The following is a 22780-nucleotide window of genomic DNA, read 5'->3' as shown; positions in this document are numbered from 1 at the left end:
CAGTGGTGATTAGATTAGATTAGATTAGATTAGATTCCCTACAGTATGGAAACAGGCCCTTTGACCCAACAAGTCCACACTGACCCTCCAAAGAGCAACCCACCCAGACCCACTCCCCCATCCTACATTTATTAATGCACCTAACACCACAGGCAATTCAGCATGGCCAATTCATCTGAACTGCACATCTTTGGTATCCATTGCTAAGCTGGCAACTGTAAAACTTAAATCAGGCTTCTGAATGGATGCTGCAGTTCCAATTAAATATTACAGCAAAGTTTTCTGATTGTCCAAAACAGGACCTATGCATGCCACACAATTCACCAAAATGAGGGTGGAGGATAAAGAGGACATATTCCCTGATTTATTAATTTTTATCCATGATCCACTCTCGCCTATCATGCAGGCCCTTATAATATCAAGGCTAGTATGATGAATTTGTTTTTATATTTATTAAATAAAAACAATTTCCTTTACAATCACAATGAGCATGTGAAAGTATTCACTTAGAGTTTTGCTGGCATCATTTTAGATGTTATTAATACAGTGTTGAGAATATCACTAGATATTGTTCATTCTGAACTTCCACGTGCTTCATTAGCCAGGGATTTCCTGGAAAATATCATCTGTAGCATGGGAACAGTGTTGCACCTACCTTTTTTCAGAACGTTTGTCAGATGCTGATTTGTGCTAGTTTTATGATAATGCCATCTCCCATACTAAAACTAAGGTATAGTGCCTTGATTTACACAAGTAAGAAGTCAGTATACATATATACCCTAAGATTAAATATAGAATGATCTGAGGTCACCTGATAAAGTTGTAACTGGAATTTATGGAAATTGTACCCATTTGTACTGCAATGGTGAGGGCATCGGTCATTACTGGGGATTCAGGGTCAGGGGAATGTGGGCTTACCACTGGAACTTTGCCCCTGTGGACTGCATCATGCGTGAACACACCACTGTCTTCCCCATCACTGAGCCTGCAAGTAGGCCACGAAGTTACATCTGGTGGTCACTCCATCCAATGTGCCCAGGCACCAGCAGTAGTGGGAAGAGGCCCATAAATCATCTATAATTTGCCAGTGAGTGCTTCAGTTAACCTAAGGGTGGCCAGGCTCTCTGCCACCTTCACCCATACATCACCAGTCCCATAATTCTACCAACTTCATGCTTTTCATTTTGTTTCCCATCTCCATCCCTACCTGGTCCCATAACATCTCACAGAAATCTCTCCACATCTTCCATGTCCAATCTATTGACAACTTTAAATACCCTTATCCAGTCATTACCTCCATTTCTTCTCTTTTTTTAACGTTACACAACCATAGCAGTTGCTTTAATGATGCCATGTTCATTATCATGTTTGCAAAACTGAACATAATACAAAGTATGATTTGACCAGGGTCTTGCTCAAGTTTAACAAAATTTCAGTACTTCTGTATTCCAAGCTGCTCGAAACAAATCAAAATAAATAAATCATTATTAATTACTTTGATCTATAATGTTGCTCTTATTATAGTAGAGGAAGAATTAAAAGCAAAAGCTCTGTATTTGAGATGCCCATAACTGAACATAGCCACCCATTTGTCATTACCCTAATAAATGGTGTAACATTTGCAGTTGATTCATGCTGGTTTCTAAGTCTCAACACAAACAAATAAACACTGCAGGAGGTTTTGCCCAAAGTTCACTCTGGCAAGAATGGGTAGTAACTAGCAAAATGTTGATATAATTTCTTTAGGTGATTCGAGAAATTATGGGCATTTTGTATTTTCACAGATCTATTGTAATATTTCCTGTACAATATGTTACGACCTAAGTAAGCTTTGAGTTTTTAAAATTAGCTTTCTGGTAAATTTATTTGTTCAGTGATTAATATAGGCTACCAATGTATTCTTGCATTGTTTAGTTAACTTATTTATTTCCTGTTTCACTTCTCTTGAAATCGTGTACTTCAAATTTAGCACTTTTCATGGTATAGTTTTTGTGACAGCCAACAAACTGAAATATTTCACCTTCATGTTTCTGCCTAAATTCATAAATTGAAATGGAACAAAGTACAATACCAAAACATTACAGGCAGTGACCAGGAGGTTTAGCTATGTGTTGCTCATGTGTGATGCCTCTTTCCACTGACATGAACAATTTACCATTACATATTAACATCTCTTTCAAATGTAACACTATTCGTTGTGGTACTTGAACATACACTAGTATTATCTTTGTAGAGCATTGGCATCCTTAAAGAAAAGTATACCTTTATATGTCTCTTCATGTATAAGTGTCCCCTGGTTTAATGAAACACAAGAATTAGAATATAGCATTCATACAATGGTTCCAAGAGCAGGTCAGAGGCTGGGAATTCTGTGAATACTAACTCACCTCCTGATTTCCCAAAGCCTGTCCACCATCTACAAGGCAAAGTCAGGCATATGATGGAATACTGTGTCTGCACTTGCCTGCATGAGTGCAGCTGCAATAACACTCAAGAGCCTTGACACCATCCAGGACAAAGGATTCTGGATCGTAAACCTTCGACATTCACTCCCTCCACCATCTACATGATCCACTACAACAATTCACCAAGGTTCTTCAGCAGCACTTTCCAAACCTGCAACCTCCATTGCCTGGAAGGACAGGACAGTGGCTGTCTGAGAACACAATCATATGTATGCATTCCTCCAAACCATTCACCATCCTGAATTGGAACGGTGTTGCTATTTTTCTCATGGTTGCTGGCTCAAACGTCTGGAACTCCCTTACGAATAGCAATGTGGGTGTACCTACAATATGTGAACACCAACAGTTGTAAAAGGCAGCTCACCACCATCTCTTCCAAAGGCAATTGCAGATGGGCAATAAATTCTGGTCTAACTAGTGAAGCCCACATCCCATGAAAGAAATCAGTGTTTCAAGGCTGTTCTGCCATTTCAGAGATCTCATGGCTAAATTGTAGCACATCTCCATTTACTTTTTTTTTTCCATATTTCTTAATGTTACCTACAAACAAAATGAATTGCATGGATTTGGGTTCATTTCAGGTCACACTAATAAACTGACATTTTTAAAAAATATCACAATCTATTTCTCCCATTATTCGAAGCTCCAGAGCTGAATCAGTAAATGTTCCAACATGGAAACTAGTTCCTGCTCGAGTTTCAAAGTCATTGGTGTTTTTATTTCCATGCTATTGAAAGTGTATTCTCAGGAAATGCATATTCCAATATTCTCATTTCTTTTTTAAAGCATATTGCAAATGACAATGGAGCATTTGTATTTCACTCATTTTTTGAGGAATACAGCGTGACATGTGCACAGCTAGAAAACAAGAATGACTTTGGAGTTACATGACTTTTTTTAAAGTAAATTTTGGAACAAATCAGTACAATTTACTATTTACATTTCTAAAATATTCTATTTAAACATCCATGTTACTTGCAATTTTGACATAGATAAGTGCAATACTTTCCAATGTGCAGTTCCTACAGTTTCAAAGTAGAATTATTGCTAAATGTAATCTGTTGTTAAATTCACAATGTCATTAGGACTTTGATAAGTAAAGTCAGCAGAGCATCTCTTAAAGTTAAAGCAAATTGGAAAGAAAAAGTGTTCTACTTGCAACATTTGGAATAACTTGAAAAAGTTTTAATTGTTCAGAAAAAAGTTGTACACTATATATGTTTTGTGTGGCTCAACAGATTCTTACTTTTGAGGTCTTTTCATTGCCATGGAGAAAAGACCAAAAAGTATTCTTACCCTCCCCCATATACTGGGCAGAGTTCCCAGATTCCTGACTGATATAAATTACAGCAGTGATTGCAAGTTGCTGATGTAATTTAAGTAAGTGCTTTTAAACAATTGATGTAAGTTATACTAGTGTTTGTTAATTTAACTTATTTTGAAGTACATGGTTAACATCACAGAACTTTACTTTTTGGACTTTAACAAATGAAGTTTTACTCATTGCCCAAAAGCCGATAGTTCTGAAAAAGGGCAAAAGGCTGTGTCGTACACTTTTCGGACCATACTTAGAGTCCTGCATTTAAAAATATATTTAATAAATGCACATGGATAATGCTACATTAAATATTTGTGTGCAACTTGAGAATGATATTGTCACTTAGACATTCTTATCTTAAGATATAATGTATTATAAATTATTGTTAGGCATTTTCATAATTTTATTTATATTTATAAATAGTGCTTGGAATTTTATCAGGTTAGTTCTGTCTTCCAGTCACTTGTTACATTCTAATGTGTTAGTGAGAATAGTAATATGATGTGCTTCAGTTGACTGGTTATGCTATATTAATAGTTAAGAATCAGTATTTGTGTGTACAGATGCATAATTCAGACGATTTATTAATCAAGGCTTAAATTACATGTGCACTACAGAAATATAGGCTTCATACTGACACTTACCTTTGCAAATTCGGCAGTGCTCAGCTTTATGTGGAAGTGGAATTCAGCAACGAGAAGTCTTCTGCCAGATCGCAAACCAAAGCATTGAAGATTCTCACTGCAGTCGATCTACAAAACCTGTTTCAGTTCAGCACTGTCAAACTGGAGAATGTTTGCATTATAGCTGGCATGTAGAAGAATGGGAAAAAGTAAGTACAACAGCTGCAGTAGACAGCAAAAGAACTATTCAGAATAAACAAGAGAAAGGCACTCTTCCTGGCAAGCAACCGTTGTACTTGAGGTGTGATTTGTAAACTAGGATCAGATGGCTGGCTTCATGTGGTTAAAAGGATGTTTGACATATGGCCAAGGAACTTAAAAGTTAGAGAAAAGAAAACTTCTGCCACATAGGAATTAGGGATAAGTGAAACGTTATATTACTTTAAATGTTATTTAACTGAAGGAACAAAGATTTACATATTTTTCAGTTATAATTGTCAACATTACAATTTTACAATAGCATGATAATTCTAACATAAAACGTTAGATTATTCATGTTTGTCTATTTATAAAACAGATTTGCTTTCAACATTTCAAACTGTACAACTTACAAACATGAATGTTGGACAGTGATGAAAAATCTTAAATAAGTAGATCCTAGTAGTGAGGGTGTTTGAGAATATGACGTATATTTATCATTTTTGACACTTACATAAGAAATAGCAATTCAACTCAAGGTAGGTCATAATGTAAAGCCCATTGTATGTTTACAAGTTGATTTTTATCTTCATTTTTAAATGAGCTTTTATCTCCCCCATTCTCTCCTTTCAGTCTCTTTTCACTCCCAGCATCTGGAATCAATTAAAGAGCCCATTGTGGCAGGCTGTGCTCAATGTGTCACATTGCTTTGTTAAAGTATTCCAGACTGAAAGCAAATTCATCCGTGCTCTGAACATTTGCAACATTTCACAGGCATATTTCCAAGGAAAGTCTTAAAAACAACCACGGTCACAAATTACTCTCTTTTTTGCTGGAAATGTATATTAAACTATTGCAGATGTGAAATATGCGCATGACAACATTCTTAGTGGAATTGCTGTATTTCTGTCCCACTTACTTGAAAAAAGTGACATCCATACTATTAACTATAAAATGAATAAGTTAAAAAATATCACATAATGTTCATTTTATATAAAGCCAATGTTTTAGGAAAATGGAAAGAGCACAAGGCTTGCGTTGAATTGTAGCATAAGAAATTTCCAGCAGATTCATGCTTAATCTGTAATGAAATGATGTGTAGGACTGTGTTTTAAAAATTTTAGAAATGGCACTAAGGTCAGAATAGCCTGACATGTAATATGATTCTCAGTCTGTTTTTAATTTGACCATACTTAGAGTCTCTTTAGGAACAACCAACAACTGATGAACCTCTTGTTTTTAACAATTAAAAGCAAAAGATTGTAAGAAAATTATTTCCATAAAAGTTAGAAAGGTATGTCATTCTAATGTATCCCATCTCTTATATTTTGAACAAAAATATAACATTATTTACACTATTCATAGTTCATATATTTTATCTAAATGACAGCAATTACTTGCATGTAAAGGAACATCTCTACATATTAGAATGACATTTATGGGATCAATATTCTTTTGTTTTAGACATCATGTAATAAATTACACTTATCCTAGATAGAAAGCAAAAGATGTATGTTTGTAAAAACATGTCAAGTTACATGTACTGAATTTAATGGTAGAGGGATTAACCTGTTGATTGTCAGAAGAATGGAGGCTCCCTTGCCATGACTATTTTCAGAACCTCAGTGTAATTCATTGTCCTTCTCTTGAAACTTCCGTGTTAGAGATCTTAGGTTTAAGAAGAGCCACTTGAAAAGCCATTGGCCTGCAGTCCCTCCAGGACCAATGACCACTGATGAGAATATAGCAGACCCTTAAGATGGCTTTGCAGTGAAGGTCAATTGGTTTGACTCACTGGGGCCAATCAGGCAGCCCCTGGCAAGAGAGGGGAGGGAATATGAGTTTCATTAGGATGACCTTTGCTCCCACTGCGGGCCACTTCGTGGACCAGAGTCTCTAATGATGAGGATCCCAGCCCACCCATCAGAACCCGTGGGGAGTCTGTCAGGTTTTACTGGATGACATCCCCACATGCTGTATAGTGGTTAGGCTGAGTGAAAGGGGCCTGGATCTTGCTCTTTTTTTTAGAAACAGAACTCAGGTGATGGGTTTCAGCTAGGCAGGCCATTGCCAGTTACAAAGGGGACTTACATTCACCAGCTCAGTAGGCGATTAATTAGTGATTTCCCGTGGGCCTTAAAGAGGTTATTACAGCTACCAACTTCATTCCTCTCCTTGGACCCGATCTGATAGTGAATTATTATTAGATTATTTACAGTTTCATGTCATTTTTGACTTTTTGACGAGCTTCTGTCCACATGTTCTCATCACCAAGACCATATACTTGCACCTCTGTAACATCATGTAACTCTATTCATGCCTCAGTTCATCTGCTGCTAAAACTCTCATCTAGACTTTTAAGACCATCTGGAAAACCTACTTTTTAATAAAGTATTTGGTTCTTGGCCATAATATTGCTGTATATGGCATGGTATTGAACTTTTTTGATCATGCTCCCAAAAGTCAGAATATTTTACAATATGAAAAAAAACTTCAAATTATTGTTTTCCTTTCCAATTTGATTTTCATTCTTTAAATTTACAATATTAAATGCATTTTCTAATTTCTTCATTTTTTTTGGTATTGTGAGAGTAAGGAAAAAAGCTTAGACTTATCTTCTTGAGTTGCAATTATATAATTCTTAAGACTTCCATGCATTTTGTTTAGGAAAATACAAATGCTATTCAAAGCACTTATTGCAATATACATTAATGATTAGCCAGCTTGATAATTATTTTAAATGTATAGAAACTCTTCTCACTAAAAGAATAATAGTTTATGTAATTTTTGCCCACAATCATATCCAGGAACAATCTTCTTTAATGCAAGGTAAGTCATTGACGTGGCCTTAACAATTTTCTTTCAGTTGTTAAAAATGAGTTAAAGTGGAATATATACATTTTCTCACCCTTGCCTCTAGCCTACATAATCACAAAATTGCACTAGGTGATGGTTTCTCAGTCTAGTCTTCAAGTAAAGAAATATTTCCTAATTTCCACTTTGAATGTATTGAGAGCTATCTTGTAATTATTTCCAGTAAGTTTGGATTGTCCCAAACTTTCTTTTTCTTGCTCCATACTTCTAGTCCTTATTATAGAATGGAGAGTAAAACTGCACACAGTACACTATGGTGCAGCCATGATCAAGGACTAAATAACATTAACATAATTTTAATGTTCTGAATTGTATTCCCCTGGAAATACACGTAAGCTTTTGTTAATTGCCTTGTTGACATATCAGCCTTCTTTAATTATGTTTTGTTCATATGTAAATCTTCTACCACATTAAATTTCTTGTTATCTAAAACCCGAGTTAATATTTGCATTTTTCCTTCCAAAGTCCACCACCTCACATTCAGCAATGTTATTTCTTTGCCACTTAACTGCTAAGTCTACAAGTCTCCCAATGTCTTCTTGGATTAAATCACATTCTTTCAAGTTATAATCTGGCATCATTTGTAAATTTGGGTTACTACATCCAGAGCACTAATCCTTGTGAAATATGTCTTTCTACTTTCCTCCAAACTGAATTACAATCCATTACCCATACATTCTGCTTTGCACTTTTCATCCAAATCCCTATTCATTTACCTATTTGGCCCTTGACTAAATTTCATAATGAGCCTACTGTGTCGTACTTTATCAACTGCCTTTTGAAAATCCAAATATAAGATACTTACTACATTAAACGTGTTAACTCTTTCTATTACCTCTTCAGCAAATTCAATCAGATTCATTCAGCATGATTTTTGGATGCCATGCTAGCTAATTTTTAAATCATATTTTTAATCTCTCAATTTTCTTTTGTGTAGATTCTATTGTCTTATCATTAACTTAAACTGAATTGCACAGTAAGTCAAGGGCATCATCTATTATCAGTCTAGGGGCTTGTACATTGTCAGTCAGCTATTTGGGGTAGTCAATATCAGGGATCACTACACTCTGGGGAGTAGGCCATAGTCAGTCTTACAGGCCCAGTGCAGGGCATTGTGGCATGTTAGTCAGGGAGCTATGCACAGATCTGTCAAGGATGTGGTCAGTCATTGGTCAGGATTATGTTAAACACAGAAAATGATGGAGAAAATCAGCAGATCAGGCAGCATCTGTGGAGAGAGAAACAGAATTAATGTTCCAAGTCCAATATTCTCTGGGAAGCAAGGGAGGAGATTGCAGAGCCATTGGCCTTGATTTTTGTGTCCTCTTTGTCGACCGGAGTAGTGCCAGAGGACTGGAGGCTAGCAAACGTGGTTCCCTTGTTCAAGAAGGGGAGTAGGGATAATCCTAGTAACTATAGGCCAGTGAGTCTCACTTCTGTTGTGGGCAAAGTCTTAGAGAGAATTGTAAGGGATAGGATTTATGCACATCTGGATAAGAATGATGTGATCAAGGATAGTCAGCATGGTTTTGTGAAGGGCAGGTCGTGCCTCACAAACCTTATTGAATTCTTTGAGAAGGTGACTAAGGAGGTAGATGAGGGGAAAGCGGTAGATGTGGTATATATGGATTTTAGTAAGGCGTTTGATAAGGTCCCCCATGGTAGGCTACTGCAGAAAATACAGCGATATGGCATTGAGGGTGAGTTGGAGGTTTGGATTAGGAATTGGCTCTCTGGAAGAAGACAGAGGGTAGTAGTTGATGGCAAAGGTTCATCTTGGAGTGCCGTCACTAGCGGTGTTCCGCAAGGATCTGTTTTGGGACCATTGCTGTTTGTCATTTTTATAAATGACCTGGAGGAAGGGTTAGAAGGTTGGGTGAGCAAGTTTGCGGATGATACGAAAGTCGGAGGAGTTGTAGACAGTGAGGAAGGATTATGGCAGGTTACAGCGGAATATAGAGAAGCTGCAGAGCTGGGCAGAAAGGTGGCAAATGGAGTTCAATGTAGCTAAGTGTGAAGTGATTCACTTTGGTAAGAGTAATAAAAAGATGGATTACTGGGCTAATGGTAGACTACTTGGTAGTGTGGAAGAGCAGAGGGATCTTGGTGTCCATGTACACAGATCTCTGAAAGTTGCCACCCAGGTAAATAGTGCAGTGAAGAAGGCATATGGCGTACTGGCTTTTATTGGTAGAGGAATTGAGTTCCGGAGTCCTGAGGTCATGCTGCAGTTGTATAAGACTCTGGTGCGGCCACATCTGGAATATTGTGTGCAGTTTTGGTCGCCATACTATAGGAAGGATGTGGAGACACTGGAACGGGTGCAGGATGTTGCCTGGTATGGTAGGAAGATCCTATGAGGAAAGGCTGAGGCACTTGGGGTTGTTTTCTTTGGAGAAAAGAAGGTTTAGGGGTGATTTGATAGAGGTGTACAAGATGATTAGGGGGTTAGATAGGGTTGACAGTGAGAACCTTTTTCCACGTATGGAGTCAGCTACTACAAGGGGGCATTGCTTTAAATTAAGGGGGGGGTAGATATAGGACTGATGTTAGGGGTAGGTTCTTCACTCAGCGAGTCGTAAGTTCATGGAATGCCCTGCCAGTAGCAGTAGTGGACTCTCCCTCTTTATGGGTATTTAAGCGGGCATTGGATAGGTATATGGAGGATAGTGGGTTAGTGTAGATTAGGTGGGCTTTGATCGGCGCAACATAGAGGGCCGAAGGGCCTGTACTGCGCTGTATTCTTCTATGTTCTATGTTCTATGACTGTTCTTGTTCAGTCAGCCTGTCCATCTAAATTAGGCAGGATGTGGGCATGGTCAATCTTTGGGGTTAGCACAAAACTCAATGAGGTTTGGCAGAGACTACTGCTGTGGTAGGGTAGTTGGAGGAGTCAATACAAGGGGCCAAATGATAATGCATGGCAGATCATGAGTTTTTGTGGAGAGGAATGTTGGTGGGTGGGGGGAGTGTGTGGAGAGTAATCATTGACTGTCACAATATTGATGGGTGTGTGTGTGCAGCAGAGTGTTTGCCATGACTAAGTTGTAGGCGACATACAGTTGCATTTTCTTTCTTTTCATTCGTTCATGGGTTGCAGGCATCACAGTCTAGAAGCCTATTTATTGGCCATCCCTGATTGCCCAGAGGGCAGTTAATGACAACACGGTTTTAAGATGGGATGATGCTCACGATCGGTAACCTGTGTATTTTAGTTCTTAAATAGCAATATGCATAAATATGTATTTGTGTTTGCAATGAAGTGTTGGCCAAGCCGCCACTGTGCCCTGAGAAGAGTTTGTTTTGGTTCCCCTTCACATGATGAAAGGAAAATCATGGCTGGCAGAAAGTCACATGGCTGGACTTTAAAAACTGGCAACAGTGCCAGGATACCCAGTAGATCCCAGCAGTGGCGACTGCTTCTGGCAAGAGAGATGATAGGATGAGGGCAACATGGAGGCATGTTGCATGGATAATGGTAAATTAGGTTTTGGTAAATAGCATGAAAATCTGGCTAAGGCTCATGAAATTTCTGCTGAAATTCAGCTCTATTTCTTTTATTTGTTCTCTAGATGGGAGTGACACCAGCATGATTAAGTTTATTACCCATCAATTGTTGCCCTCTGTTGAACCTTCTGGAACAGCTTGTGTAATAATAACAAGACTCCCATAAAGGTGTTAGGTAAGGAGTTTAGGGTATCAATCCAATGCTGATGGAACATCTAAGTCAGGATTCTGTGTGACTTTAAAGGGAACTTATTCCAATAATATTTCTGTCCTTCTTGTTCTAACTGGTGGGGAGGAAACCCTTGATTAAATAACCATGATGAATGAGTAAAGTGCACATTATATATTCTGTAGCCAAGATGTGCCAGTGATAGAAGGACTAGATCTTCTAGTGGTATAATTGGTTCTGCAAGGTAATTGGTCCTTATTGTCTGTACACCTGGATCATCCCCACCTCTTGCTGCACGAACAAATATTTGGGAAAAAAAACCCTAAATCTTTCATCCTGTATATGAGAGAAATCATCCATGCTTGACTAATGATGGGCATGACTTGGAATTCATTACTCAATTTCCTTTATATAACTCTAGGTAATACTACACAACATTTTCATCACAGAGCATATCAATGATTCTTGCTTATTTCCATGAATCCATTTTGAACAGCTGCAACTCCATGAGGAGCACAATATGAATGAGTAAGCCAATGAGTATTGCATCACCATTTTTTTTTGTTATAAATAGTCATTTGCAGTCAGAAGGAAATGAGGCCACTGTGCTCACTGATAGAATGTGCTCAATTTTCTTCTGTTTGCTGCTTCAGACTAAGAGGGCAGTAGGCCCCTTAAGCACCCTACTGACTGCATGTCAATTACTCTGGATTAGTTTTACACAGCTTTTCTCTGAACTGTGTTGCTTTCATCATTCAGAATTGTACAAAATAAAGAGTTTAGCAGCACAGCATGCTCATTAACAAGAGTTACACACTGGTGATTTATCCTACTAGCTTCATTACCATTTTGCAGAACACAGATCAAACTAAATACTGTGCCAACAAATTTAATCAGTTATATTCCAGGATTTTAAAAATAGCTTCCTAACAAAAGTATGCAGTGATCCAAAGAAATTTAAAGCAATATTCAAGAATATGTTTAGTGAGACTTGCATTTTTTCCTTTTCTTATTAAAAGATATTCTGGTCAAGTTGGAATCATAAAACTGGAGTTTGGTGAACACCCTTCAGCCTATCTCAATAAGGGATGGGACTAGAAAAGAGAATGAGTAAATCAAACTATACCTCACTGTCTCGGTCTTAAGAGGGAAAAGCAGTCATAATTTAGATTCATTCCCTTGCCCCTTTGTCTGTGACACAGCCTAAAACAAAAATACTCTAAAAATGCTTTTGCGAAGTCCAGTGAAAACCATCTATAATTATTGTGACAGATGATTTTTTTAAAAATCTTAATCCAAATGAATACCTGAGCTGAAATTGTGCATTTTTGTGTATCAGTAAACATTTTGATTCATTTGTTGCAGAAGCTGGAAGTTATATGTGGATGTAACTATTTGCTTAATGAAATCTTAATGTGGATGGTACTTTATGAGTATATTTGAGCTCAAAGCCAAACAAAATGTGATAACTAAAGGTCTGGCAATTAATAGAATTTGGGTCTTTGGGCCTTCAGAGCATTGTTTTGCCTTCATAGAAAAGCCTATGAGAGACAAATTTGGGCCACCTGATTTGCAGGAAGTAACACTTCAGAAACTTCTGGAGGAGGTGCAGTTCGATTTAAGCAAAGTGCAGGAAATCAGTGTTGATTGCTATGGAATCAGAAGAGCAATCCTGATCAACATGGCTCCAAAGGTTTCAAAGACCTATTTTGATCAGTGCTTATTCCAGAAACTTAATGTGTCTTTTTAAGGCTGTGTCACAGACAAAATTAACAAGGGGGTAAGTTTAAATTATGATTGCTTTTCTTATCTTGACACTGTGGTATTGTTAATTTACTCATTTGCCTTTGTTACTCCCCTCTCCTCAATATAGAATTATAGAATTCCTACAGTGTGGAAGCAGGCCATTCACCCCATTAAGTCCACACCAACCGACCAAAGAGCATCCCACCTGGACTCTCTTCCCTACCCTGTAATCCCCATGGTTAATCCACCTAAACTGCACATCCCTGGACACTACTGGCAATTTAGCATGACCAGTCCACCTAATTTACACATCTTTGGACTGCAGGGGTAAACCAGAGCACATGGAGGAAACCCATGCAGACACAGGAAGAATATACAAACTCCACACATCACTCGAGGGTAGATTTGAATCCAGATCCTTGGCACTGTGAGGCAGCAGTGCTAACAACTGAGCTACTGTGCCACCCTTAATCTCTTACTAAAATAGGCTGAAGAATGTTTCCCATCTTAGTTTATTAGATTCCAGTTCCAATGATAGTTTCCTTGGTGAGCTGGGCACAATAATTTCCCTTCATGCAGGCAAACTCAAAGGTGTCTTTCTAGGCAGCAACTTGAAGGTAGTGTCTTCAGGCAGGCTTTGACTCAGCATGGAGTCCTAATCTTCCTCTGGAGATCAAACAGCAACTGACTTGAAATTCCAAAATTGTATATTTAAGCAATTTAACAAACTCATTATAAGGTATTGAGCTAAATGTAAAGATATTAGTGTTTATTTTGGCATTATCAGCATTATTAGCATTATTTTGGTGTTTTACTTTGTGTAGCTCTGGTTAGGATGTCTATGCAATGTTCTTCCTTGAAAATCTTCTGGAAAGATTTTAATAGAGTCACACAGTTTTACAGTGTGGAAAGAGGTCACTAGATTCATCACATCAGTGCCAGTCATCAAGCATCTATTTACTCCCAATCCATTTTCTAGCACTTTGCCCAGAGGATTAAATGCTGAAGAATTAAATCGTGGTCATCTACTATTTTAATTGTTATACAGTTCTTGCTTCTACACACTTTCAGGCAGTGAGTTCCAGGTAGCTGCACACTCTGGATGAAAATCATTTTCCTTATATGCTCTTTAAACATCCTGCCCCAAACCTTAAATCTTTGGCCCTGGTTTTTAACTATCTACTAAGGATAAAAAGGTTTTTCCTATCTACTCAATCCATGCCCCTGATAGTTTTGTAGATCTGAATCAAGTTCCATTTCAGCCTTCTCTGTTCTAAGGAAAACAAATCCAGCCTATCTTATCTCTTTTCAAATCTAAAACGCTACAGTCCAGGCAACATTAGTCAATTTCTTCTGTACCTTCTCCAGTATCATCATAACCTTCCTATAGTGTTGTGACCTGAATTGTACATGGTTCTACAGCTGTGTCTTAACTAATGTGCACACATTTCCATCAAAACTTCCTTAGTCTTGTATTCAATGCCTCAGGCAAGTATCCCATATGCCTTCTTCACCACGTTATCTACGAATGCTGCTGCCTTCAATGATCTGTGGACAACAAATGGAATAAATTTAGTGCTGAAAATGCCTGTAGAAATTTTTCTTTTAATTCACCGATGAAATGTGGACTTTGTTGGCTGGGCCATCTTCGCCCATCCCATTTGACCTTAAGAAGGTGATGGTGAGCAGGTTTCTTAAACTGCTGGAGTCCATTTGGTATTGGTACACTGACAACAGTGTTGGGGATTTCAGGATTTGGATTCTGACCTAGCAACAGTGAAGGAATGACAATATATTTCAAATTCAGAATAGCAAGCAGTTTGGAGTGGTTCTTGCAGGTGGTAGGACTTCCCGTGTATTTATTGCCAATGTCCTTCTAGGTGGTAATAATCATGGATTTGGGAGGTGCTTCTTGAATTTCTGATGTGCATCTTCTAGATGGTCTATACTGCTGCTACTGTATGTCGATTGTGGAGAGAATGAATGTTTGTGATATGGTTTCAGTCAAGTGAGCTGCTTTATCCTAGATGGCAATGCCATTGAATGTCATGGGGTGATACAGGACCAGAAAAGCTAGAATTTGGCCATACACTTTATGGTAATAATATGCAAACTCTGCAGCTTCTGCATGCTAAGGTATTCAATTTAAGATGGCATACTTAGCCAATGGTAGCCTCAGATAATTACTGGAGATTGAGGGAAGATGCTGCCAGTATCTCTTAAATACACAGTAGAATTTGGACGAGCACTCCTATTAATCACAAGAACATTTTAAAATAGTTTTAGTGTCGTAGAGTCATACAGCACAGAAACAGACCCATCGGTCCAACTCATCCATGCCGCTCAGGTATCTTAAACTGAACTAGTCCCATTTGCCTGCATTTCGCTCATACTTACTTCACTTTTTGTCAGAAAATGAAAGTCTTGTTGAACTGACATTATGAGATATACAATAGAGTTACTTTATAAACCTTACAATTTCACAATTAAATATTTACAGTTCAATTCTGTACCAAATAACGTTTCAAATTGACTGGATATTGTTACTCTATAATATTGTGTTCTTTATATAAAATAAAGAATATAATTCTTTATATTCTTTATTTTCAGAATTTTCAGCAGTTTCTATGAAATGAAATCATAAACTGTTTCAGTGTTATTCTTACACTTTGCACCTTGTTTCCTAAAGCATTGACCATTAGTACATTTAATATCACTTTAAATAAGAGATGGTCTGATTATGTGATGCATTAACAGAACATAAAGTTTTATTCTCATAAGTTATACATTATCCTGTAACATTATTTATCATCCTTTATGTGGTGGTCTTAGAAGACCATTTCTCATGAAAAACAAAATTGCTTGGCAACTGGTAGTACTAGAAAGAGGTAATGGCATTCTGTCCTCCTCAATAATTGATTCCTGTATTTTTTTGTTGGCTGAACCATAATGTAATGTTGGAGATGGACATAACAATGCACTGGTCTCTTGGTTGCTTTAGTTGTGCTTGAACACATATAGGGAACCAGTGGTGTAGGAGCAGTATGATGAATACACAAATGAGAATATTCACCAGAACCACCAGATGCATCCTGAACTGCTTCATCTTTAACTCCTTTACAAGGAAGAATCTGGCATTAAAAGATGTCCACATTTGGCTCATTGTACTGCTTACATCAGCAAATGCAGATTATATTAGTATTTACACTATCATAATACAGGCTATGGAGATATTGAATTAGCACTTTGTTTAGTATAAAGTAATCATCTGGAAAACATAGTCTAGAATATCATCTAGAATATAGTTAGTGCTACTTAAAGCTGGGTAGTGAATATGGAAGTAATTGGCTGATATGACTAAGTGATGGTATAAATACACAATTACAAACATACTTCAATTGTATCAAAGTCATTCAGCATTAATTTTTTAAAATCTAAATTTTGCTTCTGGCTATATGTCCTATGATCTAACAAATATATGAAACTATCCAGAGGTTATAATGTTTTGATATGAAATAAGCTATCATGAGCAAATATGGGTTTTCTAATCAGCCAGAAATGGAATATTGAAGGCTAAAAGAAATAATAGATTTTGTGTATCCTCTGTTTTCCACAGGAGGGAGACCCACAAAATAAGGTAGAGCCAACTTTCTTCCCATTGCAACTCTAACATACCTCCAAGATACACAGGGCTCCCTGATGCCAAAGTCAGTAGCCCATTCTATATATGTAAATAAATAATGAAGAATGATTTGAACTTGTTAACAGTGCTTAACTAGTGATGAGTAACCATTTCATTGATAGTGTTTCAGTGGTAGAAACTTAAGTTTACCTAGTGATCGATGAACGGTTTAGTTGAACATATTTATAATACTTAAATATGATGTAGTTTCCTAATAATTTAACAAATCAAATGGCCAACCATTTGACAATTGTAATGTATTTACAGCATAGAAACCAACTATTTGACCCAACAAATCCATGCAGATAGTTGATTATACTGACAAATGCCTCATCCTACCCATCTTCATCCAACTCTATCAGCATTTCCTTCTGATTCTTTCTCTTTGAATTGCTTATGTACTATTCACCTCAAATACTCCTTGCAGTACCAAATTCTACAATCACATCATTCTCTGGGTAAAGAAGCATTTTTCGTGAATTCTCTATTGGACGTATTAATGACTATGGCAGTTCAGGCAGCATCCAACAAGCAGCGAAATCGACGTTTCGGGCAAAAGCCCTTCATCAGGAAGGGCTTTTGCCCGAAACGTTGATTTCGCTGCTTGTTGGATGCTGCCTGAACTGCTGTGCTCTTCCAGTTTGGTTTTCAGCATCTGCAGTCATTGTTTTTACCCCGTATTAATGACTATGGCTGTTAGTTTTCTGTTTCTTGTCTTTTATAATGCTATCAGGTCACTCTTAAGATTTCTCATTCCTAATCAGATATTAAAAGGTGGTAACATGATCAAATAAAATATTATTTTTGTCTGCTTCTTTTACAGTGTAGCAAGACATGTGGTACTGGAACAAGGCATCGCCAAGTGACTTGTATCAATCAGAATTCACAAGAAGTCCATAGTTTTGAATGTGATGCAAAGAAAAGACCATCAGATGTGGAGCAGTGCAATACTCAACCTTGTGAATATATATGGATCACAGGAGAGTGGTCTGAGGTAAATGAAAATTTAATTTAATTCATGCATTTGAAAAACTCACAAATAGGATCTTTTAACTGCAGGATTTACCGATGAAACAGATGTCAATGTTAATAATTCTCATAAATCAATGAATTATAAGATTTTGTGGAAAAATTAACTATCTCAAACTCAATGTTTAACCTGAAGTTACCACTGAAATGTTGATGACGTATTTTATTGCAACTGATATCCAATATTAACTAACTTCTAAGGGCAATTAGGAATGGGCAATAAATGTTGGCCTAGCCAAGCATGCCCACATTCTGTGAATCAATAAAAAATAAATAAATGTATCTAGATTTGTTTTTCATACAGTAGAAAGCAATTCAAAATTGTTTTTAATATTGCTGGATTAGGAAATCTTGTGCTACATTTTTCATCCTTTTTCAGCTTGCTCTAATTTACCTTGTCATTGTTTGGATTTAGTTTCCCCTGTTGCCATGGAGCCAATTGCCTTACAGATCAGGAAATGTTATTTGATAACCAAATGCAGTTTTGAGCATCACATGATAGAAGAGCAGGAATTATTTTAGTTTTGATGTTGATGCATAATGGACAATACCAAATCCTGTTTCACTTATACATATTGCTCAATTCAACTTTCCACTGAAGTTCTTCAGCAGCCAATTGTATATATTGGAGATATATTTGATTTAGAACTATTGGAAATCCCTGATTTTCTTAGACATCATCACTGAAAGTTTAAAAAACTATCAAAACATAAAAGACATTGAAGCTGCATAGCATGAGTTCACTAAGATTATGCTTTCATTGCAAAAAAATAGTGTGAGTCAGTTGAAATACTGCATTTATTTGCATTGTAGCAGAAAGACAAAGAGAGAATTGAATAAAATGACAATGACAAAATCAGAAATTGCTGGAGAAACTCAGCAGGTCTAGCAACTTCTGTGGAGAAAAAGCAGAGTTAATGTTTTGGATACACTGACCCATCTTGTGAAAGGCAATGAGTTTTATAAGATTGGATTAACATTTTTTTAAAATCCACACTAGCTCTGAAGGAGTAATTTTATATTTACTGAATGCAAAATTTCTTCATTATGATAAATTTCATATACTTTAAGTATGATTTTAAAGCTTCCTTGAATAGTTTAGATTCTTCCATAAACACATAAGTATATCCCAATCATCTATTTTGCTATTTGTAAAATTTAAAAATTGAAAATGAAGGAATTAAGTGAGATTTACATCCCCGTTTCCTGTTTGTGAGCATAATTCTATGTGATTGGCTGCTATCCTACTTAATGACATCACTGCTGTTGAATATCTGCAGATGTTCAGCTTGGCACCAGTTTCAAACTTACCTTGGACAAGAACATAAAAACTTGGAGCAGGAGTAGGCCATCTGGACTTTTGAGCCTGCTCTGCCACTCAATAAGATCATGGCTGATGTTTTCATAGTCTCACCTCCACTTATTTGCCCTCTCACCATAACCCTTAATTCCTTTATTGTTCAAAAAATTATCTATCCTAGCATTAAAAACATCCACAGGACAGGGAATTCCATAGATTTGCAACTGTCTGGGTGAAGAAATTCCTACTCAATTCACTCCAAAATCTGCTCCTCCTAATCTTGAGGCTATGCCCTCTTGTCCTAGTTTCACCTGCCAGTGGAAACATCCTCTTGATTTCTATCTTATCTATTCCCTTCATAATTTTATATGTTTTGATAAGAACCCCCTCATTCTTCTAAATTCCAATGAATATCATCCCAGTCTACTCAGTCACTCCTCTCGAGTCAACCCTCTCATTCCGGAATCAACCTAATGAACTTCATCTGCCCCCCTTTTAGTGCCAGTACATCCTTTCTCAAGTAAGGCCACCAACACTGCACACAATCCTCCAGGTGTGGCCTCACCAGAACACTATACAGCTGCAATTTAACCTCTTTGCTTTTAAACTCAAATGCTTTAGCAATGAAGGACAAAATTCCATTTGCCTTCTTAATTACCTACTGCACCTGCAGACCAACCTTCTTTGATTCATGCACAAGGACACCCAGGTCTCTTTGCACAGCAGCGTGCTGCAATTTCTTTACCATACAAGTAATGGCCCTTTTTACTGTTATTCCTACTGAAATGAATGACTCCACATTTATTAACATAGTACTCCACATGTCAGACCTTTGCCCACTCACTGAAACTATTTCCCTTTGCAAAGTTTCACAGTCCTCTGCACACTTTGCTTCACCACTCATCTTAGTGTCATCCACATATTTTGACACACTACACATGGTCCCCAACTCCAAATCATCTATGTAAATTGTGAATAATTGCATTCCCAACACTGATCCCTGAGGCACACTACTAGTCACTTATTGCCAACCAGATTAGTACTAACTTATTCCCACTCTTTGCTTCCTGTTGGTTAACCAATCCTCTATCTATGCTAATACATTGCAGCCTTTTGTGCGGCAACTTGTCGAATGCCTTTTGGAAATCTAATTCACCACATCTCCTAGGTCCCCGTTTTTCACTGTGTTCATAATGTCTTCATAGAATTCCAAAAGATTAATTAAGCATGACCTGACCTTCATGAACCATCTGCTCAATGGGACAGTTTCTATCTAGATGGCTTCCTTTATTTTTCTTGATAATTTTCCCCACTACAGAAGTTAAGCTAACTGATCTATAATTCCCCATCTTTTGTCTACCTCCCTTTTTAAAAAGTGACATCACTATTGCTGCTTTCTGATCTTCTGGAACTGCCCACAGTCCAGTAAATTTTGGAAAATTGCCACAAGTGCCTTCGCTATTTCTCCCGCCAACTCTTTTAGTACCCTGGGATGCATTCCATCAAGACCAGGAAACTTGTCTATCTTTAGCTCCATTAGCTTTCCCAACCTTTTTCAAGATAATGATTGTTCCAGATCCTCACCTACCTTCATCTCTTTGTCAATTACTGGTATATTATTCATGTGATCCACAGTGAAGACTGACACAAAATACCTATTCAATGTCTTGGCCATTTCCTCATATCCATTAAATCCCCCTTCTCATCCTCTAAAGGACCAATGTTTACTTTAGCCACTCTTTTTTGTTTTATATATTGATTGAAACTTTTGCTATCTGTCTTTATATTCTGAGCTAGTTTTTTTTTTTCTCATATTCTATCTTACTTTTCTTTATAGCTCTTTTTGTGTCTTTCTGTTGACCTTTGAAAATTTCTCAGTTTCCCACTGATCTTGGCCACTTTGTATGCCTTCTCTTTCAATTTGATAGCCTCCCTGATTTCCTTAAACATCCATGGTAGATGACCCCTTTTACTACAGTTCTTCCTTTTTACTGGTGTATACTTTAGCTGAGCACTTTGAAAAATTGCTTGGGAAGTCCTCCACTGTTGGTCGTCTGTCCCACCATAAAGTCTTTGTTTCCAGTCTACCTTAGCCAACTCCTCCCTCATCCTATTGTAGTCTCCCTTGTTTCAGCACAGGGCCTTGGTGTTGGATTTTATCTTTACACTTTCCATCTGTATTCTCAACTGAGCCGTACAATGTGACTCCTTCCAAGAGAGCTCCTAACTACCACACCATTAATTATTCCTGTCTCATTACACAGGCGAGATTTAGAATAGCTTGCTCCCTCATTGGTTCCATTGCATACTGTTCAAGAAAACTATCGTGAATGCATTCAATGAACTCCTCCTCAAGGCTACCTTGACTGACCTGGTTTGACCAATTGACATGTAGATTAAGATCTCCCATAATAATTTCTGTACCATTTTTGTAGGTATTAGTTATTTCTTTGTTTATTATCTGTCTGAATGTGATATTATTATTTGGTGGCCTATAGAGTACACATAACAGTGACTTTTTCTTCTTAGAATTTCTCATTTCCAGCCAAATTGATTCAACCTTATTCTCCTACATCATCTCTCACCACCGCCCTGATGTCGTCCTTGAAGATCAGAGCTACACCACCTCCCTCACCCCCCAATCTGTCCTCCGAATAGTCTGATACCCCTGGATATTTAGCTCCCAGTCGTGACCATCCTGCAACCATGTCTCCACAATGGCTACTAAGTCATATTCATTGGTGATGATTTGTGTCATTAATTCATCCATCTTATTACGAATGCTACGAGCATTCAGGTAAAGTGCCCTTATGCCCGTCTTTGTATCCTCTTCATGAATTCCAACATCTCCAATAATAATATCTCCTGAGTTACCCTTCCTTTTTACTTCTTTCATAGCCTGCCATTGTAGTTAAACCCTCCTGCACAAATGCTAACCTGCTGCTTTCCTTTTTATTTACCACCATACTTCCTGTAATTATCCTCTTCCCTTCCCCCGACGTTTAGAGTCCTAGTGACCACCCTATTTATTCTTTTCACTAGAACCCTAGTTCCAGATTGGTTCATGTGGAGACCGTCCCATCAGTACAGATCCCTCCTGTTCCAAAACAGAATGCCAAGGCCCCATAAAATGGAACCCATCTTTTCCACACAATTCCCTTCACCACATGTTTCCTAATTTTCTTATCCATAAGCCAATTTGCATGTGGCTCAGGACGTAATCTGGAGATTATAACCCTTGAGGACCTGTTCCTTAATTTCATTCCCGATGCTTGATAATCCCCAAACTGGTCCTCTTTCCTAGCTTGCTGGCGTTGTTTGTCCCAAAGTGGACTACACAACTGGGTGTAATTTTTATTAATCTGTTTGTAATTTTTATTAATCTGTTTGTAATTTTTATTAATGACTTAGATGAGGGAGTCGAAGGGTGGTTCAGTAAATTTGCAGATGATACGAAGATAGGTGGAGTTGTGGACAGTGAGGAGGGCATTTGTCGTTTGCAAAGGGACTTAGATATGTTGCAGAGCTGGGCTGAGGAGTGGCAGATGGAGTTCAATCCTGCCAAGTGTGAGGTTGTCCATTTTGGAAGAACAAATAAGAATGCGGAATACAGGGTTAATGGTAGGGTTCTTAGTCAGGTGGAGGAACAGAGGGATCTTGGGGTCTATGTACATCGATCTTTGAAAGTTGCCACTCAGGTGGATAGAGTTTGTAAGAAGGCCTATGGAGTATTATCGTTCATTAGCAGAGGGATTGAATTCAAGAGTCGTGAAGTGATGTTGCAGCTGTGCAGGACTTTGGTTAGGCCACATTTGGAGTACTGTGTGCAGTTCTGGTCGCCTCACTTTAGGAAAGATGTGGAAGCTTTG

At 37.6% G+C, this 22780-nt stretch overlaps 1 protein-coding gene and 1 long non-coding RNA gene across 10 annotated transcripts in view; one reads left to right on the top strand and one right to left on the bottom strand.

Moving 5' to 3' along the window:
- LOC140483822 (uncharacterized) overlaps positions 1–4584 on the bottom strand; it is a 50601-nt gene extending 46017 nt beyond the window's left edge. For 3 of the 4 annotated variants that reach the window (XR_011962044.1, XR_011962043.1, XR_011962046.1), the window contains exon 1: positions 4428–4584. This is a non-coding gene — a long non-coding RNA (uncharacterized lncRNA). The remainder of the gene's footprint in view (positions 1–4427) is intronic. The other variant, XR_011962045.1, reaches the window with a different exon arrangement.
- adamts9 (ADAM metallopeptidase with thrombospondin type 1 motif, 9) overlaps positions 1–22780 on the top strand; it is a 256708-nt gene that overhangs the window by 199269 nt on the left and 34659 nt on the right. For all 6 annotated transcript variants that reach the window (XR_011962042.1, XM_072582481.1, XM_072582483.1 and 3 more), the window contains 2 exons: positions 4445–4615; positions 17406–17576. Coding sequence is in view for 5 of the 6 variants with exons in the window: in XM_072582481.1 (XP_072438582.1) it covers positions 4445–4615; positions 17406–17576 (342 nt within the window). In the remaining variant the exon portion in view is untranslated. The remainder of the gene's footprint in view (positions 1–4444; positions 4616–17405; positions 17577–22780) is intronic.

This window comes from Chiloscyllium punctatum, chromosome 12, assembly GCF_047496795.1.
Source record: "Chiloscyllium punctatum isolate Juve2018m chromosome 12, sChiPun1.3, whole genome shotgun sequence".
NCBI lineage: Eukaryota > Metazoa > Chordata > Chondrichthyes > Orectolobiformes > Hemiscylliidae > Chiloscyllium > Chiloscyllium punctatum.
The sequence above is the reverse complement of the archived record's forward strand: the minus strand, read 5'-3'. Positions and strand labels throughout refer to the sequence as shown.